The sequence below is a fragment of the Mercenaria mercenaria genome, unplaced genomic scaffold (assembly GCF_021730395.1).
Source record: "Mercenaria mercenaria strain notata unplaced genomic scaffold, MADL_Memer_1 contig_1963, whole genome shotgun sequence".
NCBI lineage: Eukaryota > Metazoa > Mollusca > Bivalvia > Venerida > Veneridae > Mercenaria > Mercenaria mercenaria.
Window position 1 is genome coordinate 29,995 of NW_026459986.1, and position 25,376 is coordinate 55,370.

The window sequence follows — 25,376 nt, forward strand, 5'->3', positions numbered from 1 at the left end:
GTTGATCACAGACAATGATGATAGACTACAGACACAGGGTGATCACAATGGCTCATTGGGAACTTTTTGTGCTCAGGCAATCTAAGCAAATGCAACCAATTTTAACCATTGACCACTTAAGTTGATACATGTACAGTTTTGCCAGAGGACCAAAAGTCAATAATATATACCCACTGAATGACTTGCTAGTCAATAGTCCAAACTATTGTCAGAGGGCCAAAGGTCAATGGTACATACCCATTGTATTACTTGCTAGTCAATAGTCCAAGCTATTGTCAGAGGGCCAAAGGTCAATGGTACATACCCATTGAATTACTTGCTAGTCAATAGTCCAAGCTATTGTCAGAGGGCCAAAGGTCAATGGTACACACCCATTGAATTACTTGCTAGTCAATAGTCCAAACTATTGTCAGAGGGCCAAAGGTCAATGGTACACACCCATTGAATTACTTGCTAGTCAATAGTCCAAACTATTGTCAGAGGGCCAAAGGTCAATGGTACACACCCATTGAATTACTTGCTAGTCAATAGTCAAAACTATTGTCAGAGGGCCAAAGGTCAATGGTACACACCCATTGAATTACTTGCTAGTCAATAGTCCAAGCTATTGTCTGTGGACCAAAGGTCAATGGTACATACCCACTGAATTACTTGCTAGTCAATAGTCCAAACTATTGCCAGAAGAACAAAGGTCAATGGTACATACCCACTGAATTACTTGCTAGTCAATAGTCCAAACTATTTTCAGAGGACCAAAGGTCAATGGTACATTCCCACTGAATTACTTGCTAGTCAATAGTCCAAACTATTTTCAGAGGACCAAAGGTCAATGGTACATACCCACTGAATTACTTGCTAGACAATAGTCCAAACTATTGTCTGAGGTCCAAAGGTCAATGGTACATACCCACTGAATTACTTGCTAGTCAATAGTCCAAACTATTGTCTGAGGTCCAAAGGTCAATGGTACATACCCACTGAATTACTTGCTAGTCAATAGTCCAAACTATTGTCTGAGGTCCAAAGGTCAATGGTACATACCCATTGAATTACTTGCTAGTCAATAGTCAAAACTATTGCATGAGGACCAAAGGTCAATGGTACATACCCATTGAATTACTTGCTAGTCAATAGTCCAAACTATTGCCAGAGGACCAAAGGTCAATGGTACATACCCACTGAATTACTTGCTAGACAATAGTCCAAACTATTGTCTGATGTCCAAAGGTCTATGGTACATACCCATTGAATTACTTGCTAGTCAATAGTCCAAACTATTGTCTGAGGACAAAAGGTCAATGGTACATACCCAATGAATTACTTGCTAGTCAATAGTCCAAACTATTGCCAGAGGACCAAAGGTCAATGGTACATACCCAATGAATTACTTGCTAGTCAATAGTCCAAACTATTGTCTGAGGACCAAAGGTCAATGGTACATACTCAATGAATTACTTGCTACTGAATTACTTGCTAGTCAATAGTCCAAACTATTGCCAGAGGACCAAAGGTCAATGGTACATACCCATTGAATTACTTGCTAGTCAATAGTCCAAACTATTGCCAGAGGACCAAAGGTCAATGGTACATACCCACTGAATTACTTGCTAGACAACAGTCCAAACTATTGTCTGATGTCCAAAGGTCTATGGTACATACCCATTGAATTACTTGCTAGTCAATAGTCCAAACTATTGTCTGAGGACCAAAGGTCAATGGTACATACCCACTGAATTACTTGCTAGTCAATAGTCCAAACTATTGCCAGAGGACCAAAGGTCAATGGTACATACTCAATGAATTACTTGCTAGTCAATAGTCCAAAAGTTTTGACTATTGATTGGCAAGTCATTCAATAAGTGCTTTATTATACAGCATAAGAAATTAATTTTCACACTTCCATTTTTAAATGTTTGACTTATTTATCAGTAAAAACATGTGTGATTATGAACCATTCATACTGGTATTATACAACTAATTTTGACTTTAGCCAAGCAAACTTTAGTGTTGAACTATATATAGACTGGCCAACAGCACAAACTATGGACCAGCAATTTATACAATAGGGTTATTAAAACAGTAGCTTGAACTTGGATGTGGTATTCGGCTCGAGGGAATTTTGCCGAGTCGAATAACACGAGGTGCACACAAGCACTAAGTACCATCAAACTTGGAAGAATCCATGAGAGCCGAATACAAATTCCAGATCTAGCTACAGTTACAATGACCCTTTAAGTTTTATTATATACCTCCACCTTTCTGTTTGTTGTTTTGTTATCGAACAAAATCCTCAATGTTTTAACAGTTTATCTATGTTAAAAAAGAACAGAGTATAGTTTCTATGTGCGCTATCTATAGAAATGTGTCAGGTCATGCATATTAAATGAACGTCGTCCAGCAACATGCAATACAAAAAGGACAATAAGGAATAATTTCTGCCTGTTCATATTTAATTGTAAAATACAAGCTGTAAGTTTGACAGAATTTATACAGGTATATAATAAAAGGAATTATGTAATAATAAATAATGTATCATGTAGTTTCCAGATTCTTCAGTTTACGAAAAAAATTGCTCAAAATTTTCAAAAGTAAAAGTTAGAAAAGCATCATTTCCAGTTTTAATTATTACTCTTAAGCAGTAAACTTCAAGAATACAGATGGAATAGATCAGCTTGCCAAAAACTAGGAAGTCACTTACAATATTTTTGCGGTTAATAACTCAACTGCTCAAACTTACAAAAGTCATGCAATACAGTTGAAAGTAAAAATAAGTCATATAGCTAGGATCTATATAACTCTTGACATAATTAACAATTTTCTTTGTAAAAGTCCATCTAATGTGTTTTAACATATGTTACGGTTGAAAAAGCTGTTTCTTGTCAAATAAGGAAGTTTTTTGCACTTCCTGAAAACATTTAAAAAAGCAACCACTGTAATCTTGCATATCTTAAAGTCATGATAAAGTCACTTCATAAGTATTTAATATATATAAAAAAAATATTTTTAACATAAAAATCTTTATTTCATTTTGTCATACAAACTTGTCTCCAATACAGCTATTTTCCAGATCTTGATATATTGATAAAAAAAAAACAACAAAGAAAAGCCTTTGACTGAAAGCAGTATAAATGTAGTCTTAAGTCAATGTCACATTTTTAAACTTAAATCTTAAAAAAGATTCTAAGATCGGCTGATGGTATCTCCAGACTAGAATCTTGGGCAGAATGTCACCACTCTTGAACGTAATAACATCTTGCCAACTTGTCTGATTGTGTTGGTCCTATATTTAGAATGTCTGTGGATGCTGGCTGATACTGCAAATCTGTAACCAGAGTATATACATGTACCTGAAAAAAATTGGCACGAGTATGAAATAAAACAGAATCATAAAATATTGTCACCATACAATTTTGTGTTTCTTGGCAGTTTTATGCAGACATATGACGTTCTTATATTCTAATATCCCCTAAGAACAACAAGGATTTCTAAGTTAATATCTACTGGTATTAGTGTAGTAATGGCTTTCTTGCAAAAACGAAATATAAATGGTTACACTAGAATGAACATTTAACAATAAAATCTGTAACAAGATCCTTTAGAAGCATAGAATGCAACCAAGCAGAGTAATAGCAGACTTAGTTTGTTTGACAACACTAGTTTCCTGAGTAGACTGGTTCTTTTGGTAATAACAAGTCAAATTATTATTAACTTTAACATAAAGTTGAAAATTAGGCAGGATTTTGTAAACTGTAAGTCAGAGATACGAAACCTGGCTCAAAATAGCTGTTTGATGATTGGCAAAGACTTATTATGAAGTGTTTGAAAGCATTCAGTACAACAGTTCCAAGGAAACCTGCTTACATGAAAAACTTCCATCAAAATATTTAAGTGAAAAGAGGTATAATTTAGCCAAAATATGAGCTAAAGTTGTTAAATATGCCAAGTCAGAGCTTCTCATGATGCCAAAGAATTTGAAAACATTTGGTTTAGTAGTCTGCAAAACCGGGTTACATGCAGAACTCGCACAACATTTAAAAGAGGGTTTAAATCTAATAAAATAAAAGCTAGTTATGAAACTTGCTCTATGAGGTCATCTTATAATATCAAAGACTTGTGTGGAGTATGATGGTTTAATTGTTTTAGAGATACCTGCTTACATGCAGAACTTTAAAATTTTTAAGTTGAAAATGGCGCCTAATTTTAATGAAATATTTCAGCTATGCAGCTTGCCCTGTGAGGTCAACTCATGATGTGGAAGACATGTGAAGTTTAGTGGTCATCTACTGATTACAGGCAATCATCCTATGAAGTCCAAAGCTCTTTGTACTTACTGAGCGGATCTTAATGTCACTGTGATCTTGACTTTCGAGCTACTGATCCACAAAACAAGAGGTCATCCACTGACCACTGGCAATCATCCTATTAAGTTTGATGAAATTTGCTCAAGGAATCTTAAGTTACTGCATGCAAACCTTTTTCAGTCACGAGGTCATTGTCACCTTGTCATTTGACCTTCTGATTCCAAACTAAAAGGGGTATAGAGTCATCTACTGACCATAAGCAATCATCCTTTGAAGTTTGAGAACTGCAGACCGAAGCATGCTTTACTTACAGACCAAAAACCAATTTCAATCTCAAGGTCACGGTGACCTCCACCTTTTATTTACTGATCACAAAGCTACAGGGCTCATCTACTGACCACAGGCAATCTACCTATGAAGTTTGAGGACTGTATGCCAAGGCATTCTTCAGTTACTGACCTGAAAGAGTTTTCAGTCTCATTCAGGTCAGTGACATTTACCTTGACCTACTGATACGAAAAAACAAATTTCTTTAAATCAACAATAACTTAAGTTGAGTAACTACCAGTTACAAGGGTTTCCCATTGCAGCAGTTGTGGTTCCTGGTCCTTCTCTGCTTCCTTATCTTCCTTGTATGGCAAAATGTACACTCCTCATGAGTGGTTCAAACTTGTATGGCATAATGTACACTCCTCGTGAGTGGTTCAAACTTGTATGGCAAAATGTACACTCCTCGTGAGTGGTTCAAACTTGTATGGCATAATGTACACTCCTCGTGAGTGGTTCAAACTTGTATGGCATAATGTACACTCCTCGTGAGTGGTTCAAACTTGTATGGCAAAATGTACACTCCTCGTGAGTGGTTCAAACTTGTATGGCAAAATGTACACTCCTCGTGAGTGGTTCAAACTTGTATGGCATAATGTACACTCCTCGTGAGTGGTTCAAACTTGTATGGCATAATGTACCCTCCTCGTGAGTGGTTCAAACTTGTATGGCATAATGTACACTCCTCGTGAGTGGTTCAAACTTGTATGGCATAATGTACACTCCTCATGAGTGGTTCAAACTTGTATGGCAAAATGTACACTCCTCATGAGTGGTTCATACACAAGAACTTCCAGTCTGTCCACATGTGCCCATGTCTAGGCTGAAAGGAAGATTTATATAAACATTTTCTTCTTGTGTTACTTCTGTTAAAACATACTGAACTCTTAATAATTTGATGCTGAGTCTGTTACAGTTTTCTATATAGTCATATAAGGAAAACACCTATAAAGCCATTACTCTGACACTAATAATGGACTGTTGGTGATGCAATAAAAGTTTGTAGCTCTCATGGTTATGTTAGTAAGTTTCCATATAAAATAAGTCCATGTTTGTTGTATAATGAAAAGCTGCAAGTGTCCACAAGGATAAATTTATTATGCTGGATGTCATATATTGTGGAAATACGTTTTATTGAACAGTACAACCACAGTAAGACTTCCTTTTTTATTGTTTTTTTTGTTCAAGTAAATAAAATTATTTCAACTATTTTACAATTAGTTGTCTGCATTGATCCAGATAGTACAACACATTACTATAATGACCAAAATCATCATTTTTTCAAAATTTGACTGAAACCTGAGAAACATTTTTCAAAGGAGACAGCCTTTGAAAACAATTGAGCATAGAGAAAATCATAGAATTTATACCTGACTTAATCAATCAGCCTACCAAGTTTTGTGTACAGTAACACCGATGGCAACGGCTCCATGACTATGCCTAACTGTGTCTTGGCTCCAACTCTGGGCCTGTAGTCATTATCAGATCACATGCTCTCAAACATGTAGTCAGTGCCATCCACTGTCTTTATATCAATTGTTCTCCAGTCTTTCAATCTTAAAAGAAACAACTGTTTAAAGTTAATGTTCACTCTATAGTCAAAAATTTAAAATTTCATAAACATATCTAAAGAACAAGAATTTCATGGTGAAAACTCTGATAAACAACCAACTTTTAAGGTATTGGACCCCTAATAGTAATGTTTAAAAAATGACATTTGCTTGGTATATTCTTAAAGTTGACCATGTTTCGCACTGTGCTGCAAATTTTAAACAACTTTTACTGTGCCATATTTTGTAAATTTTGTATCTTTTATGGTATTTCCTCAAGCTCAAGCAGAGACAAATTTCAATGTGATGGCCACTATCTAAAATGTTTGCAGAAAATGCATTACAGCATTAATTTTGATAAAAGACACATCAAACTATTGTTAAACAATTATAAAACACAAAATAAAATTGTAAATATCATTTTTTCTAGGGTGCCTCAAATAAAGAGATTTAATGAGACAGAATTCTAACTCCAACATTGAAAAATTAAGGTCGAATCCTATGAGTCTGTTTTGAATTTTGCTCACTTCATTCAAAAATAACCTGGAGGCAGAAGTAAAACCTACCTTCATTTCTTCCACAATATGTAACCTAAAGAATGAAGGCAAAATAGAGTACTTTTACCACATGTAACTCAGTATTTTTAAAGATGTCTAACTCTACCCCTCCTGATTCCGAGGTAAATTCACTTTGAACAGCAAGAAATCGCTTATAAAATGAAAATTGTCCACCTTTCTACAATAAACCCATAGTAAGTTTTGAAAAATAAAAAACTTACTAGAAACAAGAGGGCCATGATGGCCCTATATCGCTCACCTGTGTACCATTGCTCAAAATGATATGATCAAGTTTTGACAAACAGCACATAGGCAAACACATTAAATATCATCAGGATAAACATTTTCTTGTAACAGTCCCTTTTGACCTAGTCAGGGCCAATTTCCATACCAAGTTTAAGGGTCCTAGGCTCAAATGCTGCATCTTTGTACTAACATGACTACTGACTACTATTGACATGACTACTAACATGTCCTGTAAGACTTAAGGAGGTAGGTTACCTTGTTACCAGGGTAAATTCAAATTAGTTGAACCGCAGTGATTTTTTGTATTTCGTGTAATTTAATGTTTTAACTGCTACAATCTCAGTTCCGTTTATCTCTGTCCCTTCAAGTACAATTTTTATCCAGGTTTGAAGTACATGACCCTCTTAAGGTATTTTATATAGAAAGAAGAAGGAAAATACGGATACTTAACACTTTTCAGTGTGTTTTGGTTTCATTGTTATCCGTAGAAGTCTGCATAATTAATAGTTTTACTAGTATGCGCATTAGCTTTCTAATAAAAGCTTAAAATGTATATGTCGCGGGGCTCGTGTTTCCATGGTAACGCATTTTCTCTCATTTTTCAACAATTATGTATGAAAACGGGTTTTTCGGCGGCTTCAGTGCCATTCTGTTATTGACCAACATGGAATATTTGGGTAATATGATTAGCAAAATACCAAGAACTTTACATGGTACTATGTTTTTCTTAAAGTTTAGAGTAACCATGGCAACAGAGATGTTTAAAATAGCTTATATGTTGCTTTTTATCGTAATTTCTTATAAAAAAAATATTATATAAAATTATCTTTCTTGTTAATGTAGCTTTAAAACATCTTATTTCTAACGTTAGTAATATTTTCGTATGAACTGCAGTTAATTTAACAAATTTCACAGCTTAAAATACTTACAGCAGTGCCCGTCGTCTGACATTTTTATTGAAAAATCGTTCTGCATGCTGCTATTATTCTCATGGATATTGTTGAAATGAAAATAAAAAGCCGAAGCTGTGTTCCTTAAATAGACCAGTGTCAACGCTTTTGAATTTTACAATTAGACATATCGAGGGCTCAGAGCGAAACTAGTCTAAGTGTATATAGAAATAGAAGCAGATAGACTAGTTTCGCTCTGAGCCCTCGATATAGGTCACGGGCTTCGTTTCCATGGTAACATCAATTTAATTCAAGACACCACAATTTTATACTGAAATTTGAACAATTTTAGAGCTTAGTTTTAGTGTTTAAGTAACAAATTATCAACGGAAACTGGGAAATAGGTATAACAAATCAAACTGTCCAATTTTTATTTGTAAATGACCGTAATAAGTTACCTTTCAGCCAACTATATTCCCAATCACATCAGTTACCATCATCCATTTTCTTACATTCCGCATAACATTTCAATATAATTACATAAAAGAAGCAAAATATTGATCATTTTTCAGAGCAAAAGACTAATAAAAAGTATTTCAGAAAATAATGGCTGTTTAAAAATAGTTCACATAAAGAAAAAGCACAGAATAACGTACTTTCAAAATAAAAGCTATTAATTTTGCACGGTAACTGACACGTAACGTCATGACGTCAATGACGTCATTTTAAGGCAACAATGTTTTGAAGTGTTTCTGCGGCAATTCATTCATTATTTCTGCATTATTAAACCATTAAACATAAGATCGGAGGCAGGTTCAAGATTTATTTCCAGAAGAATGGATATACAAATACATTTAGTTTGTCGTAAACGTCGTCGTAAATCGTCACGTTAGCTTCCGGTTGGACATGCGCACTTACAAATATCAAGGTAACCTACCTCCTTAAATAACATTTTAAACCAATCTCAATAGATGCTGCTGAGTTATTCGTTTACATCAAATAAAGGGAGGTAATTTGTCATAAATTCAGTCAAAAGTTATCTACCCTGATTGTCTGAGTCCATCTGATGGCACAAATGACATTTCAAATCAGTATCTTCATTGGTTACCAAGATACACCCATTTTAATTTGAAACAAAGGGAGGTAATTTGACATAAAATCAGATCATAGCTATCTACCCTGATTGCCTCAGTCCAACTAAAGATAATAATTAAATTTCAAATGAGTTCTATAAATATTCACCGAGATAAATCCATTTTTATTAAAATCAGGGGAGGTAATCATGCATTGGTCTATCCATGTAGAAGATACTGAGTATAAGCCTATACAACAATATATTAGTAAAGTATTCATATCGATAAATGTTCAATCAAGAGTTATCTAATATGACTATTTCTTACCATGGATGACATAAATAACGTTTCAAACCAATCTCATTAGAAGCTGCTAAGGTGTATTCATTTAGATAAACAAGAGCTGTCCATAAGACAGCCAAGCTCGACTATTCGAAATATTGTCACAGAAGCAGGAAAATATTACCCAAAAAGGTTAAATATCAAAAGAGTTTTAAGTTCAAAAGGGGGAATAATTTGACCAAAATGCATATCAGTTATGGGACTTGCTGCTCCTAACTAGTTTTATAACCTCGAAGGCACATGTGAAGTTTCAATTCAATATCTGCATTAGTTTTGGAGATAGAAACTTGCATGTAAAACTTTAACCAAAATTTTCAAAGTCCAAATGGGGGCATAATTTGCCCAAAATACATGCCAGAGTTATGAGACTTGATCCAGTGAGGTTAGTAATTGATCTAGAAAAAGAAAAAATAAGTTTTAAATCTATATGCCTTTTAGAAATAGCTGTATGTACTTGCACACAAAAGTTTAACCAGAATTTTCTAAGTCCAAAAGGGGGCATAATTTGGCCAAAATGAACGTCAGAGTTATGGGACTTGCTGCTATCAACTAGTTTTATAATCCGGAAGACACATGTGAAGTTTCAAATCAATATCTGCATTAGTTTTGGAGATAATAACTTGCATGTAAAACTTTAACCAAAATTTCCTAAGTCTAAAAGGGGGCATAATTTGCTCGAAAAACATGTCAGAGTTATGGGACTTGACCCAGTGAGGTTGGTAATTGATCTAGAAAAAGAAAAAATAAGTTTCAAATCTATATGCCTTTTAGTAATAGCTGTATGTACTTGCACGCAAAACTTTAACCAGAATTTTCTAAGTCCAAAAGGGGGCATAATTTGGCCAAAATGAAGGTCAGAGTTATGGGACTTGCTGCTATCAACTAGTTTTATAACCCCGAAGACACATGTGAAGTTTCAATTCAATATCTGCATTAGTTTTGGAGATAGTCACTTGCATGTAAAACTTTAACCAAAATTTTCTAAGTCTAAAAGGGGGCATTATTTGCTCAAAATACATGTCAGAGTTATGGGTCTTGACCCAGTGAGGTTGGTAATTGATCTAGAAAAAGAAAAAATAAGTTTCAAATCTATATGCCTTTTAGAAATAGCTGTATGTACTTGCACGCAAAACTTTAACCAGAATTTTCTAAGTCCAAAAGGGGGCATAATTTGGCCAAAATGAACGTCAGAGTTATGGGACTTGCTGCTATCAACTAGTTTTATAACCCCGAAGACACATGTGAAGTTTCAAATCAATATCTGCATTAGTTTTGGAGATAGTAACTTGCATGTAAAACTTTAACCAAAATTTTCTAAGTCCAAAAGGGGGCATAATTTGCTCAAAATACATGTCAGAGTTATGGGACTTGACCCAGAGAGGTTGGTAATTGACCTAGAAAAAGAAAAAATAAGTTTCAAAGCTATATGCCTTTAATTGATGGCTGTATGTACTTGCATGCAAAAACTTAACCAAGGTGTGACGCCGACGCCGACGCCAGGGTGAGTAGAATAGCTAGACTATTCTTCGAATAGTCGAGCTAAAAATAAAGGGAGGTAATTTGTCATAAATTCAGTCAATATGATTCTTCACTGATTGTCCAAGTCCATCTGTTGACATAATGTAATTTCAGAACAGTATCTTCATTAGTTACAGAGATATACCCATTTTAATATGAAATAAAGGGAGGTAATTTGACAAAAAATCAGTCCATAGTTATCTACCCTGATTGTCTCAGTCCAACTAATGACAAGAATGAAATTTCAAATAAGTCCTATAAGTACCTACCAATATAAATCCATTTTGATTACAATCAGGGAAGGTAATCAGATATAAAATAACTATGTAACCTACAATTGGATCTGACAAATTCGTCATGGAATCCAAGATTAATTGTTGTTGAAGATATTTTGGAAGTTTGTATCAAATCAAACCATAAATGAAGTCTCTATATGGCTGCAAAAGCCAAAAAAGCAAATTTTGGACCTTTAATGGGCCATGGAACCCATGATGGAATCTGGCCAGTTTAAGAAACGAACCAAGATCTTGTGGTGATACAAGTTGTGTGCAAGTTTGGTAAAAATCAAATCATAAATGAAGCTGCTATTGTGCAGACAAGGTTAAAATAGCTAATTTTAGCCCTTTCAGGGGCCATAACTCTGGAACCTATTATGGGATCTGGCCGGTTCAAGAAAGGAACCCGAGATCTTATGGTGACACAAGCTTTGTGCAAGTTTGCTTAAAATCAAATCATAAATGAAGCTGCTATTATGCAGACAAGGTCAAAATAGCTAATTTTGGCCCTTTCAGGGGCCATAATTCTGGAACCCATTATGGGATCTGGCCGGTTCAAGAAAGGAACTGAGATCTTATGGTGACACAAGCTTTGTGCAAGTTTGGTAAAAATCAAATCATAAATGAAGCTGCTATTGTGCAGACAAGGTCAAAATAGCTAATTCTGGCCCTTTCAGGGGCCTTAACTCTGGAACCCATAATGGAATCTGGCCAGGCCAAGAAAGGAAACAAGATCTTATGGTGATACAAGTTGTGTGCAAGTTTGGTTAAAATAAAGTCATAAATGAAGCTGCTATTGTGCAGACAAGATCAAAATAGATAATTCTGGCACTTTCAGGGGCCATAACTCTGGAACCCATAATGGAATCTGGCCAGTTAAAAAAAGGAACCAGGATCTTATGGTGATACAAGTTGTGTGCAAGTTTGGTAAAAATCAAATCATAAATAAAGCTGCTACTGTGCAGATAAGGTCAAAATGGCTAATTTTGACCCTTTCCGGGGCCATAACTCTGAAAGAAAGGAACTGGGATCTTATGGTGACACAAGTTGTGTGCAAGTTTGGTAAAAATAAACTCATAAATGAAACCACTATCATGCAGACAAGAAATTGCTGATGCACGCACGGATGCACAGACTGACGACGGACGAAGGGTGATCACAAAAGCTCACCTTGTCACTATGTGACAGGTGAGCTAAAAAAAGAAAATATGGAAAAAAAAATTTGGTCCCAGTGGGGCTTGAACCTACACCCCCTGGAAATTGCAGTCAAAGTAGGTTTATGGTAGAAATTGAATACTCTTCAAAAAAGAGGTACTCTATTACGGGTCCAATACCTTAAGACTTGTTCAAGTCAAAAATAGCTCTACATTTTTAAATATAAATTTTGTTTGATCATTTCAATATATCTGAAATACTGACTGAATAATATTTATTCATGTAATAAATTTTCAAAAACATCAACATTAAACCTTTTTATCCTACCTTCATGCAAAATAAAGGCAACAAGAGCTGTCTCCATAGGATGACACATGCCCCCGATGGCACTTTGAATGAATAGTTATGGCCGATGTTCGAGTTTAGGACCTTTGACCTATGGAGTTGGGTCTTGCGCGCGACACGTCGTCTTACTGTGTCACACATTCATGCGTAGTTATTTTAAAATCCATGCATGAATGACAAAGATATGGACCGGACACGCCCATCAATGCACTATCATGAAAAATTACCTTTAACGTCTAAGTGTGACCTTGACCTTTGAGCTACGGACCTGTGTCTTGCGCACGACACGTCGTCTTACTGTGGTACACATTCATGCCAAGTTATTTGAAAATCCATCCATGGATGACAAAGATATGGACCGGACACGCCCATCAATGCACTATCCTTTAACGTCTAAGTGTGACCTTGACATTTGAGCTACGGACCTGGGTCTTGCGCGCGACACATCGTCTTACTGTGGTACACATTCATGCCAAGTTATTTGAAAATCCATCCATCGATGACAAAGATATGGATCGGACACGCTCATCAATGCACTATCCTTTAATGTCTAAGTGTGACCTTGACCTTTGAGCTACGGACCTGGGTCTTGCGCGCGACACGTCGTCTTACTGTGGTACACATTCATGCCAAGTTATTTGAAAATCCATCCATCGATGACAAAGATATGGACCGGACACGAAAATTGCGGACAGACTGACAGACCGACAGACTGACAGACCGACAGACGGTTCAAAAACTATATGCCTCCCTTCGGGGGCATAAAAATTAATGGGTCAGATAAATTTTGCTTTATCTGGTCAGTGACTAGATAAAGCTTGGCGGACTACTTTTTTGGATTTTTTTTAAAACGACGCCATCTTGTTTTTGAGAATAACTGCTAAAAGACATATTTATGCAATTATTTTCATAAACGCGCTTTTATTAGGTACATGAGACCATGTCACAAATGTATAGTGTATGCATACCGTATTTGCAATTACAACAAAAAGTTTTTAGAACGGAAACGCTCAGAGAAACGGAAAGTGACTCATGTATAGCGATTGTTCAGGATTTTAGTTTTCTACACTTCAATCTAGGAATATATTGCATCTGGAATGGAGTGTCATTGAATAAAATCATCGAAGAAACGGTTTGCCTATTTGTTCTGTAAAGCGGCGTTATGGTGTGTATATATAAGTCAAGTCAATTGTTTGCTTGGTGAGGATGGGTAATCCGGCATTCAACTGAACTTCGGACAAAACTTCACTTGGCAGCAAATTAAAATTATTCATTAATGTTCAGCAGAACTGAGAAGTCGGACACAAAGCAAAACAAGGTTAGCCTTTGTTTTTCAGCTCTGATTTTATAATATTTTTATTTTAAAGACCTGTTTGTGTAATGGTGGGGCGTATTAATTTCTGTGCAAGACAGACTCAGATCTAGTTGGTGGTAAATTTTTAATTTTAATTAAAGAATGATTTTAGATCAGAAGGTAGGATAAATAGAACATTAGTTTGTCTACGAAAAAATAAAAGTCTCGGCAGAGCCTCGACTGTTATATTTTCTCCGACTCACTTAATAAATTTAAATTTGTAAGACAGTAACCTAATATTCTCTATATATATCTAAATATTTTAAGCTCTTACTACATTATACACAACATAACTTCTGGTATGTACAGCTGCACTGTCTTAGTACACATACTGCATGCTAATTGCCGATAATTCTGGCCATTTGATCTATGAAATTCAACAGATCGTAACAAAGGACAATCCCACCTTTTGTTGTCTGTTTGAACTGAGACCATTTCACTTTGAAAGATGCCATTCCGAGATATTGAAAACAATTGCTTTCTTATAATTTATTAATAAAAATATTTAGATTTTAACTAGAATGTGTCTGTAGGACACAGGGTGTGCCCCCCACTGGTACATTTGTCATAAATGAGGGCCAATAATTCAACTGTTTGCAGTTTTAATGGGGTATAGCCTCAACAATCATTTTATGAAAAGGATTCATTATTCTAGGCCCTTTACTTTTTGAGCTATGAGCATCACAAACAAAAAATCCACTATTTTGGTTATTTCACGGGCCATAACTCTGTAATAAGAGCTAAGATTCTCAAGAGGAATGCCAAGTGTGCAAGTTCACATCACGATAAAGACTCCAGCAAGGTTTCCTGAATTTACATCTGATACTTTTTGAGCTAGGCAGATAATTAGGTGAAAAAGTGCATTTTTTTACTATTTCAGGGGCCATAACTTTAAAAATAGGGGGTGGAGCCAGCCAAAAAATTAGAGGTGTGCAAGTTTATATCATGATAAAGACTTATGCAAGTTTTCAACCATTTATATTAAATACTTCTTGAGCTATGTGCATCACAAGGTGAAAATGTGTATTTTTGACTATTTCAGGGGCCATAACTCTAAAAATAGGGGGCGGACCCAAATGAAAAATTGGAGGTGCGCAAGTTCATATCATGATTAAGACTCATGCAAGTTTTTCATGAATCCATATCAAATACTTTTTGAGCTAGGCATGTCACAAGGTGAAAATGTACATTTTTGACTATTTCAGGGGCCATAACTCTGAAAATAGGGGGCCGACCCAAATGAAAAATAGGAGGTGCGCAAGTTCATATCATGATTAAGACTCATGCAAGGTTTCATGAATCTATATCAAACACTTTTTGAGCTAGGCATGTCACAAGAAGGAAATGTGCATTTTTGACTATTTCAGGGACCATAACTCTAAAAATAGGGGTCGGAGCCAGATGAAAAATAGGAGGTGCGCAAGTTCATATCATGATTAAGACTCATGCAAGGTTTCATCAATTTATATCGCATACTTTTTGAGCTAGGCGTGTCACAAGGTGAAAATGTGCATTTTTGACTATTTCAGGGGCCATAACTCTGAAAATAGGGGGCGGAGCCAGATGAAAAATAGGAGATGCGCAAGTTCATATCATGATAAACATTCATGCAAGGTTTCATCAATTTGTATCAAATACTTTTCGAGCTAGGCGCATCACGAACTTCGGACGGACAGACGGACGGATGCACGCACGGACAAGACCAAATCTATATGCCCCCACCACTCATAGGGGGGGGGGGGGGGGGGGGGGGGGCACAAAAAGAGAAATAAACGATACAGCAAATCTTATTGGTTTTATTTTCAAGAAAACAAAAATTGATAGTACACATGAGACCGCCGCAGAGGTAATCTATTACTATAGTGCATTTTTTTGTACCCCCCGACAACAAAGTTGTAAGGGGGGGTATACTGGTTTGAGGTTGTCTGTCTGTCTGTCTGTCTGTCTGTCTGTCTGTCCATCTGTCTGTCTGTCCGTCTGGCCGTCTGTCCGTAGACGCAATCTTGTGCGCACCATCTCTCCTTATCCCCTTGACAGAATTTAATGAAACTTCACACAAGTGATCAGTACCAACAGTAGTTGTGCATGGGGCATGTTAGGTTCTTTTAGAAAAAAAATTTGCAGAGTTATGGGACTTTGTTTTTTTGTTACTATACTATATATACATAGACACAATCTTGTGCGCACCATCTCTCCTCATCCCCTTGACACAATTTAATGAAACTTCACACAAGTGATCAGTACCAACAGTAGTTGTGCATGGGGCATGTTAGGTTCTTTTAGAAAAAAAAATTGCAGAGTTATGGGACTTTGTTTTTTTGTTACTATACTATATATACATTGACACAATCTTGTGCGCACCATCTCTCCTCATCCCCTTGACACAATTTAATGAAACTTCACACAAGTGATCAGTAAAAACAGTAGTTGTGCATGGGGCATGTTAGGTTCTTTCCGAAAAAAAATTTGCAGAGTTATGGGACTTAGTTTTTTTGTTACTATACTATATACATAGACATAATCTTGTGCGCACCATCTCTCCTCATCCCCTTGACACAATTTAATGAAACTTCACACAAGTGATCAGTAACAACAGTAGTTGTGCATGGGGCATGTTAGGTTCTTTCAGCGACAAAAATTGCAGAGTTATGGGACTTTGTTTCTTGTTAACATACTATGTACATACAGTCTGCATATGCAGTCTTGTGCGTGCCTAATCAACCAAACCCTTACACACAATTTAATGAAACTTCACACAAGTGATCAGTACCAACCCTAGTTGTGCATGGTGCATGTTACATTCTTTTAGATAAATATTCTGCATAGTTATGGGACTTTGTTTTTTGTTACTATACTGTATACATACAGTCTATATACATACAGTCCACATAATTATGCAATCTTGTGTGCGTCAAATTGCAATGTACTGTGTCAGTGCATGCGGGGGGTACATTCATCACCTTTAGTGATAGCTCTAGTTCAGGGTTCATACAGACAAGGCCAAGTCAAATTCAAGGACTTTTCAAGGACTTTTCAAGCACTAGTCTTATAGTTTTCAAGGACTTATTCAACCATAATACCGTGTTACTACCTGCTGTGATTCTGCATCCCAAAACCTAATATGAAGATCCATCTGTTTTTCTTGCATCTTTTTATTTCAAGTTTCATCAATCAGAGCGACAAATGGTCCCCTGATCTTTTCAGTCAGTAAGCTTTTAAAGTGGCCAAATACACAGATATAGGCAGTTTTTCTTTCACCAAGAGCAAACTTTTTCGCTATTTTACTGTCTGGAAACATGGTTTGAAATATTTTATTAATGTTTTCATTGGACTTGTTTAAGGTATATTTCTGGTTTGCATTGTCCATATAATTTCTGCTTTAAGTACATTATTTTCTTATACTTAGTTTGAAATACTAGCACTCGATGATGCAAACAGAATGGTAACTGTTTGGGGTGGGGGTACCGTTAGACTGTCACACACTTTCCCATTACGATAAGAATTGCGATTCATGCTCCGTGACGAATTGACGCCATTTTAGTCAGGGGAGACAACGCTAAACAGAAAGTACGAAACATTCGTACCCAAACTTTGCTTTCGTCCCGAACACATTCGACCTTTTTTTATTACGGCGTTTTCGTAGCTCTGCCCATTGTTCGAAACTTGCCATTTTATTCTAAAAGATTTACTTTTGGTTTTTGGGGAGATTTTAATTGTCTAGCATACGACAAAATAAGAAATTCAAGTACTTTTCAAGGTCTTTGGGCAATTTTCAAGCACTTTTCAAGACAAATTGTGTTTTCAAGGACTTTTCAAGACTGCCCTTCATTTTCAAGTACTTTTCAAGCCTGTGCGAACCCTGTAGTTTTACCTGGCGGGGCGTGGTTTCACGACGGTCCACTACATTTTTGTGCAGGGTATACCAATAACAATAGTGGGGAATATTGTTACTAAAAGTCAAGCTACTTGTGTGAAGTTTGGAGGCCACTTCCTTCCAAAGGTTTGTGGACCCCATACTAGAAACCCAATTCAACATCAAAAGCTTGCTAGAGTACTGCACTTCAGTCACACTGGGCAGTTGCCTTTTAATAATGTTGGGTACCAACAGTTAATCTATCGTTGTTTTGTCTAGGTCATGAGGGCATACAGGCCTGGTGGTTGCCACCACTAGAAACTGTCATTGTATTCGGTACCACCTTCTCTGACAGGGTTCCATCTTCCTGCATTTGACCTAAGTGCATGTACATCAAGTCCATCTCCATGACAGTGCTCAACAATGGAAAAAATATATGTTGAGCAATACTTGTCCTACGTCGCAAACTGCAGTGTCGTTGTTTGGGGATCTGTGTCCTTTACGTCCATTTTACTAATTCCTTCATTCCAAGATTGGTAGTTTACTCTACCCTTACTGTGCATATTTTGTGGGAAAGGGTTGGGTTATGACAACAAGAGGGCCATGAAGGCCCTGTATCGCTCACCTGACCTATTGACCTAAAGATCATCAAGATTAACATTCTGTCCAAGTTTCATTAAGATATGGTCATAAATGTTGTCTCTAAAGTGTTAACTAGCTTTTCCTCTGATTTGACCCGGCGACCTAGTTTCTGACCCCACATGACCCAGATTCAAACTTGAACTAAAGATAATCAAGATTAAAATTCTGACTAAGTTTCATGATGATAAAGTTATAAATGTGGCCTCTAAAGTGTTAACAAGCTTTTCCTTTGATTTGACCTAGTAACCTAGTTTTTGACCTCACCTGACCCAGATTAAAACTTGACCTATAGCTCATCAAGATTAACACTCTGACAAAGTTTCATTAAGATATGGTCATAAATGTGGCCTCTACAGTTTTAACTAGCTTTTCCTTTGATTTGACCCAGTGACCTAGCTTTTGATCCTACATGACCCAGATTCAAACTGGACCTTGAAACCATCAAGATAAAACATTCTGACCAAGATTCATGAAGATACAGTCATAAATGTGGCCTCTACAGTGTTAAGAAACTTTTCCTTTGATCTGACCCAGTGACCTAGTTTTTGACCCCAGATGACCCAATATCAAACTCTTCCAAGATTTATTGAGGGTAACATTCTGACTAAGTTTCAATAAGATTAGGCCAAAATTGTGACCTCTAGAGTGTTTAACAAGCTTTTCCTATGATCTGACCTGGTGACCTAGTTTTTGACCCCATATGACTCAAAACTGAACTCGTCCAAGACTGAATTGTGATAACATTCTGTCCAAGTTCCATTGAGATTGGGCCAAAATTTTGACCTCAAGAGTGTTAACAAGCTTTTCCTTTGATTTGACCTGGTGACCTAGTTTTTGACCCCAGGTGACCCAATATCGAACTTGTCCAAGATTTAATTGAGAGTAACATTCTGACCAAGTTTCAATAAGATTGGGTCAAATGACCTGTAGAGTGTTAACAAGCTTTTCTTTTGATTTGACCTGGTGACCTAGTTTTTGACCCCAGATGACCCAATATCAGAATTGTCCAAGATTTAATTGAGAGTAACATTCTGACAAAGTTTCATTAAGATTGAGCCAAAATTGTGACCTCTAGAGTGTTAACAAGCTTTTCTTTTTATTTGACCTGGTGACCTAGTTTTTGACCCCAGATGACCCAATATCGAACTCGTCCAAGATTTTTTTGAGGGTTATATTCTGACCAAGTTTCATTAAGATTGGGCCAAAATTGTGACCTTTAGAGTGTTAACAGTCAAATTGTTGACGACGGACGGACGACTGAAGGACGACGACGGACAGTGGGCAATCACAAAAGCTCACCTTTGAGCACTTTGTGCTCAGGTGAGCTAAAAATTACCGTATGGACCTTGCTCCTGACACTATGGCTTTACACAATTATGGAAACATCGGCTTGGAGGGGCTGGGTCTATGGGATGTGTTCGGTCTCCTCTTCTGATGGATAGACCAGTAGGGGCACGTTGTGCCAGAGTCTCACTTATGGGTCTGGTTTTGGCTTGCTAACCCTTACTCAGTACGTGGACGTGTGGATTTTGTTAAGTGGCGGCAATATCAACTTATCTCCAGTGTGACACTGCAGTCTCTAAAACTGATGGTAGATATGGCTGTGCAGCCTTTATTTAACCACAACATCCTTTGTACTTGTGTTGAAACATGAGTTCTTTCAAGATGGGATTGGTATTTCGGGAATTGTTGCGGGACCTGTCTGGTTTAAGCAACAGAGATCCTTGGGCTAGAGGGAGATAGCTAGGAAAGGGACTACGGGTCTTGGATCATTTACTTTGGATCCTCTTTTAGATATGTGTCAGCAGAGGCAAAGCCCAGTCCGGCAATAGACGCAGAAATTGTGTCCATCTGTTTGAAGTCTTCCCAGCTTCCTGGGCATCCCAGTTATCCCTGTGAAAGATTCAGAAACTATGACCATCTGTCAGCCAAACTTTCAAGAAAACCCAAGTTTCTCAGATTTGTATGTTTTGCTAGGTACATGTATCTTGAATGTGTTTTAGAAATTTAGGTCAGAATGTAGAAGCAAATTTAGGTCAGAAATGTAGAAGCAACGTTCCAGTCCTTAAAATCAAAGTTTTTTCAACAATACATTATTTATGATGTAACACTGTATGTGAAGTCCAAACTTAACTAGAAATTGCTTTTGTAAAAAAGTGCATGTCTCTCCCAATGCAAAGTCCTATAGGCAAGAAGTCAATAGGGGTCAGGAGCGAAAGTCAAAGAGACACTGATGGTTGGCTGCAATAGGGATCATCTACTTGGAATGTCCAGTCATCCCGCTAAGTTTCAACATTCTTGGCCTAGTGGTTCTCAAGTCACTGTTCAGGCTCCTGTGACCTTGACCTTTGATCAAGTGACCCCAAAATAAATAGGGGTTATCTACTCTGCATGTCCAATCATCCTATTAAGTTTCCACATTCTAGGTCAAGTGGTTCTCAAGTTATTTTCCGGAAATGATTTTTCATGACCAGGTCCCTGTGACCTTGACCTTTAATAGACTGACCCAAAAATCAATAGGGGTCATCTACTCTGCATGTTCAATCGTCCTATGAAGTTTCAACATTCTGGGTCAAGTGGTTCTCAAGTTATTGATCGGAAATTGTTTTCCATGTTCAGGCTCCTGTGACCTTGACCTTTAACAGAGTGACCCCAAAATCGATAGGGGTCATCTACTCTGCATGTTCAATCATCCTATGAAGTTTCAACATTCTGGGTCAAGAGGTTCTCAAGTTATTGATCGGAAATGGTTATCAATGTTCAGGCCCCTGTGACCTTGACCTTTAACGGAGTGACCCCAAAAACAAATAGGGGTCATTTACTCTGCAGGAACAACCATCCTATGAAGTTTCAACATTCTGGGTCGAGAGGTTCTCAAGTTAGTGATTGGAAACGGTTTTCAATGTTCAGGCCCCTGTGACCTTGACCTTTAACAGAGTGATCCCAAAATCGATAGGTGTCATCTACTCTGTATGACCAATCATCCTATTAAGTTTCAACACTCTGGGTCAAGTGGTTCTCAAGTTACTGACCGGAAATGGTTTTCTATGTTCAGGCCCCTGTGACCTTGACCTTCAACAGAGTGACCCCAAAATCAATAGGGGTCATCTACTCTGCATGACCACTCATCCTATGAAGTTTCAACATTCTGGGTCAAGTCGTTCTCAAGTTATTGATCGGAAATGGTTTTCCATGTTCAGGCCCCTGTGACCTTGACCTTCGAGGAGTGACCCCAAAATCAATAGGGGTCATCTACTTTGCATGACTAATCATCCTATGAAGTTTCAACATTCTGGGTCAAGTCGTTCTCGAGTTATTGATCGGAAATGGTTTTCCATGTTCAGGCCCCTGTGACCTTGACCTTTGACGGAGTGACCCCAAAAACAATAGGGGCCGTCTCCTCCACAGGCCCTACCAACCTGTGAAGTTTGAAGGTTCTAGGTCAAATGGTTCTCCAGTTATTGCTCGGAAATGAAATGTACGGACGGACGGACTTTCCCACAGATGGACCTTTATTGGGTATTTCTTTTGTTAAAAAGTACCCAATATGCGACAAAAAGTACCCAATAAACACTACGGAATGAATAGAATTTACCGTTACCTATTGTTCTCTGTACCCAACAAATGTTCATTCGTGGGCTCGGATGGAAGGACAGGGCAAAAACATAGTGGGGGGAGACATAATTATACCGCCTGTTCATCATTTAAGTACTACCAAATTACTGCTGATATATGTGTATAATTTTAAGGATTGCAGCAAAATGTTGTTTTAATCACCAGCCATTATACGGTATTAAATGGTACTGTTTTAATTGATGAGAAATTGATGTTCATCTTGAGAAAAAAAAAGTTTTGCGGAAACTCTTTCTAATGATCTTTCAAGGATTTATTTACACAATCTAACTGTCATTTCGGCTGTCAGTTTTGCAAACTGGGGCAACACAGAGCCTCAAACATTTTCTTCTGGTGTTTTAATGGACAATTATGATAAAAAGTATTAAATTTTAGGAATTACTGTTGCTTCACAGTGATAATAAGGCCCCTAAACAGTGAAAAACGCCCGCTCTGAAATTCTGAAATCGGTCTGCAAAAACTGAAGCGAGCGGAAGCTGATTTTCAAAAAAAATAATTCGTTTTTGACTTTTAGAAAAAAAAAGGAGCGGGAAATCCGTTGACCAAGTAATCAATTTGGTGTGGCCTAACCTTTGAATAGCTGAGCTAAAATTCAACTGTATGACTTTGTACCTTGGACACTGTGTTATATTGCTGTATAAACATATTACCTGTTTGTACAGATGAAATAAAAGTTGATTCAATTCCTTATATTTGTTGTCATACTTACTGATAAAATTAATGATGTTGTTAACAGACTGTGCATCAAATTACCTGTTTCAAGAAGCTGCTGAACTCTGATGTTTCCATGAATGTCTTAAGAACTTGTACCTGCTGTATCTTGTCTTTCCTGAGCTCATTTCTTTTCTTTTTCCTGTAAGACAATCTTAAACAATATAACCAAGAAAGAGTTTAACTGCCAGAATTATATCCCATATGCATATTTTACCCTATATTAAATGTGAAATCCTTGAAACATTAAAGCAACTGGCAACAATGTATGAAGCCAGTTTGTGATAAACATGTGTCCTTTTCCCATATTGGCAAACTGATATAATTTCTAGACAATATTATTATAAGAACAGGAGCTGTCTGTAAGACCATTAATACTTGACTATTCAAACTGTTGTCCCAGAAGTAGGAATATCACATATTGGTATAAAATGAATTCTCTATTCTCAGGTTTTTACAGATCTTTCAGCACCTCCCATAGGTGTTAATCGGAAATAGCTGAAGCATGTCGTCTGCTCTCCTTGCTAAATAATCCGATATTGATTTGTTTATTGAGCTTAGACGGTGAAAGAGAGACAACTGTGCATAGCATTGATCTTAATAAACAAGGGAAGATAATAGTATCAAATTTTATCAAATTCTTCAGAATGGCTGGAATTGGTGCTCCTGGTAGAATGTTAGCAGTATATGGCTAACTATTTATAACAAAGCATTTCCACAAATACATGTTTTCCCATATACCCACAGTCAGCAAAAACTGCAAAAATAAATCCCTCAACAAAATATCTTAGTTTGGGAAAGTGATGGGAAGTGACAGTATATGAAATTAACATGTAGAAGTAACTTCTGTATTTTACCTGTCCAGCATCACCTTAAGACCACCACATGTAGCGAGCACATTGGCCATTCTGTACACTTCCTCTTTGTCCATCTTCCCGTGTGTCTGTATCAAGGGAGTTAACCATGTCCTCTGTAGCATCCCCCAACAGTCCTCTCATATGATAGATAATCTGCATTGGCTCTCCCTGTTAACCATGACAAATAAGACTGTTCTATTGTTTTGAGCATAAAATTTAATTTAAATTGGTAGTCAAAAAGATATAGAGAATCTGTCATTGGTCTTCGGTTAAGATCAGAAAATCCCAACCCAAGGGCGCACCGCTCAAGTCTTAAAGGAAGCTGCGCCGAGTTTAAGACTTGAGCGGTGCGCCCGAGGGTTGGGATTTCCGATCTTCACCGAACACCAATGATGGGATTCTATTTCTCACTTACCACAACAGAAACAATGAAAACAAGCATGAAAATATGGAACTATTTAAAACACGGGAAACTGACGTCCGTAAGCAGAAGTGACGTCATGACATTTCAGTGACGCACAATAACAAAGTTCCGCCTTAGTTTTATCGTTTGTAGCATAACACTATGTTCTTATCATAAAGTAACAAATTTTGAATCGAGAAATACACTATAAGGAACGGAGAGAAAAGATAAAGGTACCTGATTTTTAATTATTTTACATAAATAATACGTATATTCAGTGCATGAAGTAGTCCGTCACAGGAGTGTGAGATAACCCATGTGAGATAAGATTTTCCAACATTTCTAAAAATAGAGATTTTTTTGTCCGATAAGTGAGAAAAAAACATTTTCATAAGGGTTTGAGATCAACCTATGTTAGACATATAAAAGGTATTTTCCAAAGAAAGACAGGAGTAACATTTGAAAGGTAAGCATTAAGGGTACAAGAAAGGAGTTCACTGGAGATGAGTACCAAAATAAAAAAAAACTAGAGCTATCACTAAAGGTGATGAATGTACCTCCCGCATGCACTGACACAGTACATTGCAATTTGACGCACACAAGATTGCATAATTATGTGGACTGTATGTATATAGACTGTATGTATACAGTATAGTAACAAAAAACAAAGTCCCATAACTATGCAGAATATTTATCTAAAAGAATGTAACATGCACCATGCACAACTAGGGTTGGTACTGATCACTTGTGTGAAGTTTCATTAAATTCTGTCAAGGGGATAAGGAGAGATGGTGCGCACAAGATTGCGTCTACGGACAGACGGACAGACAGACAGACGGACAGACAGACAGACAGACAGACAGACAACCTGAAACCAGTATACACCCCCTTACAACTTTGTTGTCGGGGGGGTACAATTATCTGTAACTACATGGTATACAATGGGAAATCATCAGTGTTTTGTTTTTGTTTTAAGTAACACTGACACAGATCAGAGGATAACTTTCCAGCTTTAATGGTGAAAGAAGATTCCAGGTGCTCCAACATGTACTATACCAGGCACAGACAGACACCTAGGCAGAAATATTTGACTTTCTAATGTGACAACTGGAGCTTAAACTCTTCTCCCTTATATTAAATGAGTACTTAGGCACTAGGAAGTTAGAACACATGAAGACCATCTGGATGCAAGGATGCACAATAACAGATTCACATGTCTCCTCAATCTGAAGAGGTGTGTGTCTAGAAAGAGTTATAAGAGCAACCTCAACATTTACCTCTCCATGTTCCAGTGCCCATACTTTTCTGTAAACATCTCTCACAGGTAAACCAAGGCTTATGATC

The 25,376-nt window shown here is 37.0% G+C and overlaps 1 protein-coding gene across 3 annotated transcripts; it reads right to left on the minus strand.

Annotated features, from left to right (window-relative positions):
• Positions 1 to 1,065: 1,065 nt before the first annotated feature.
• Positions 1,066 to 25,376, minus strand: LOC128552035 (uncharacterized). 3 transcript variants are annotated; one of them, XR_008368956.1, is made up of 6 exons: positions 25,310 to 25,376; positions 23,630 to 23,797; positions 22,815 to 22,914; positions 6,021 to 6,184; positions 4,867 to 5,451; positions 1,066 to 3,347 (listed from the first exon to the last, which is right to left on the minus strand). XR_008368956.1 is itself a non-coding variant. In XM_053533032.1 (4 exons), exons 2-4 carry the CDS (start codon positions 23,749 to 23,751, stop codon positions 3,228 to 3,230), a joined length of 342 nt encoding a protein of 113 aa, XP_053389007.1. In that variant the 5' UTR covers positions 23,752 to 23,797; positions 25,310 to 25,376; the 3' UTR covers positions 1,066 to 3,227. The 3 variants fall into 3 exon arrangements, 1 of the variants encoding a protein (XP_053389007.1); XR_008368955.1 differs by having other exon boundaries at positions 5,999 to 6,184; XM_053533032.1 differs by lacking the exons at positions 4,867 to 5,451; positions 6,021 to 6,184.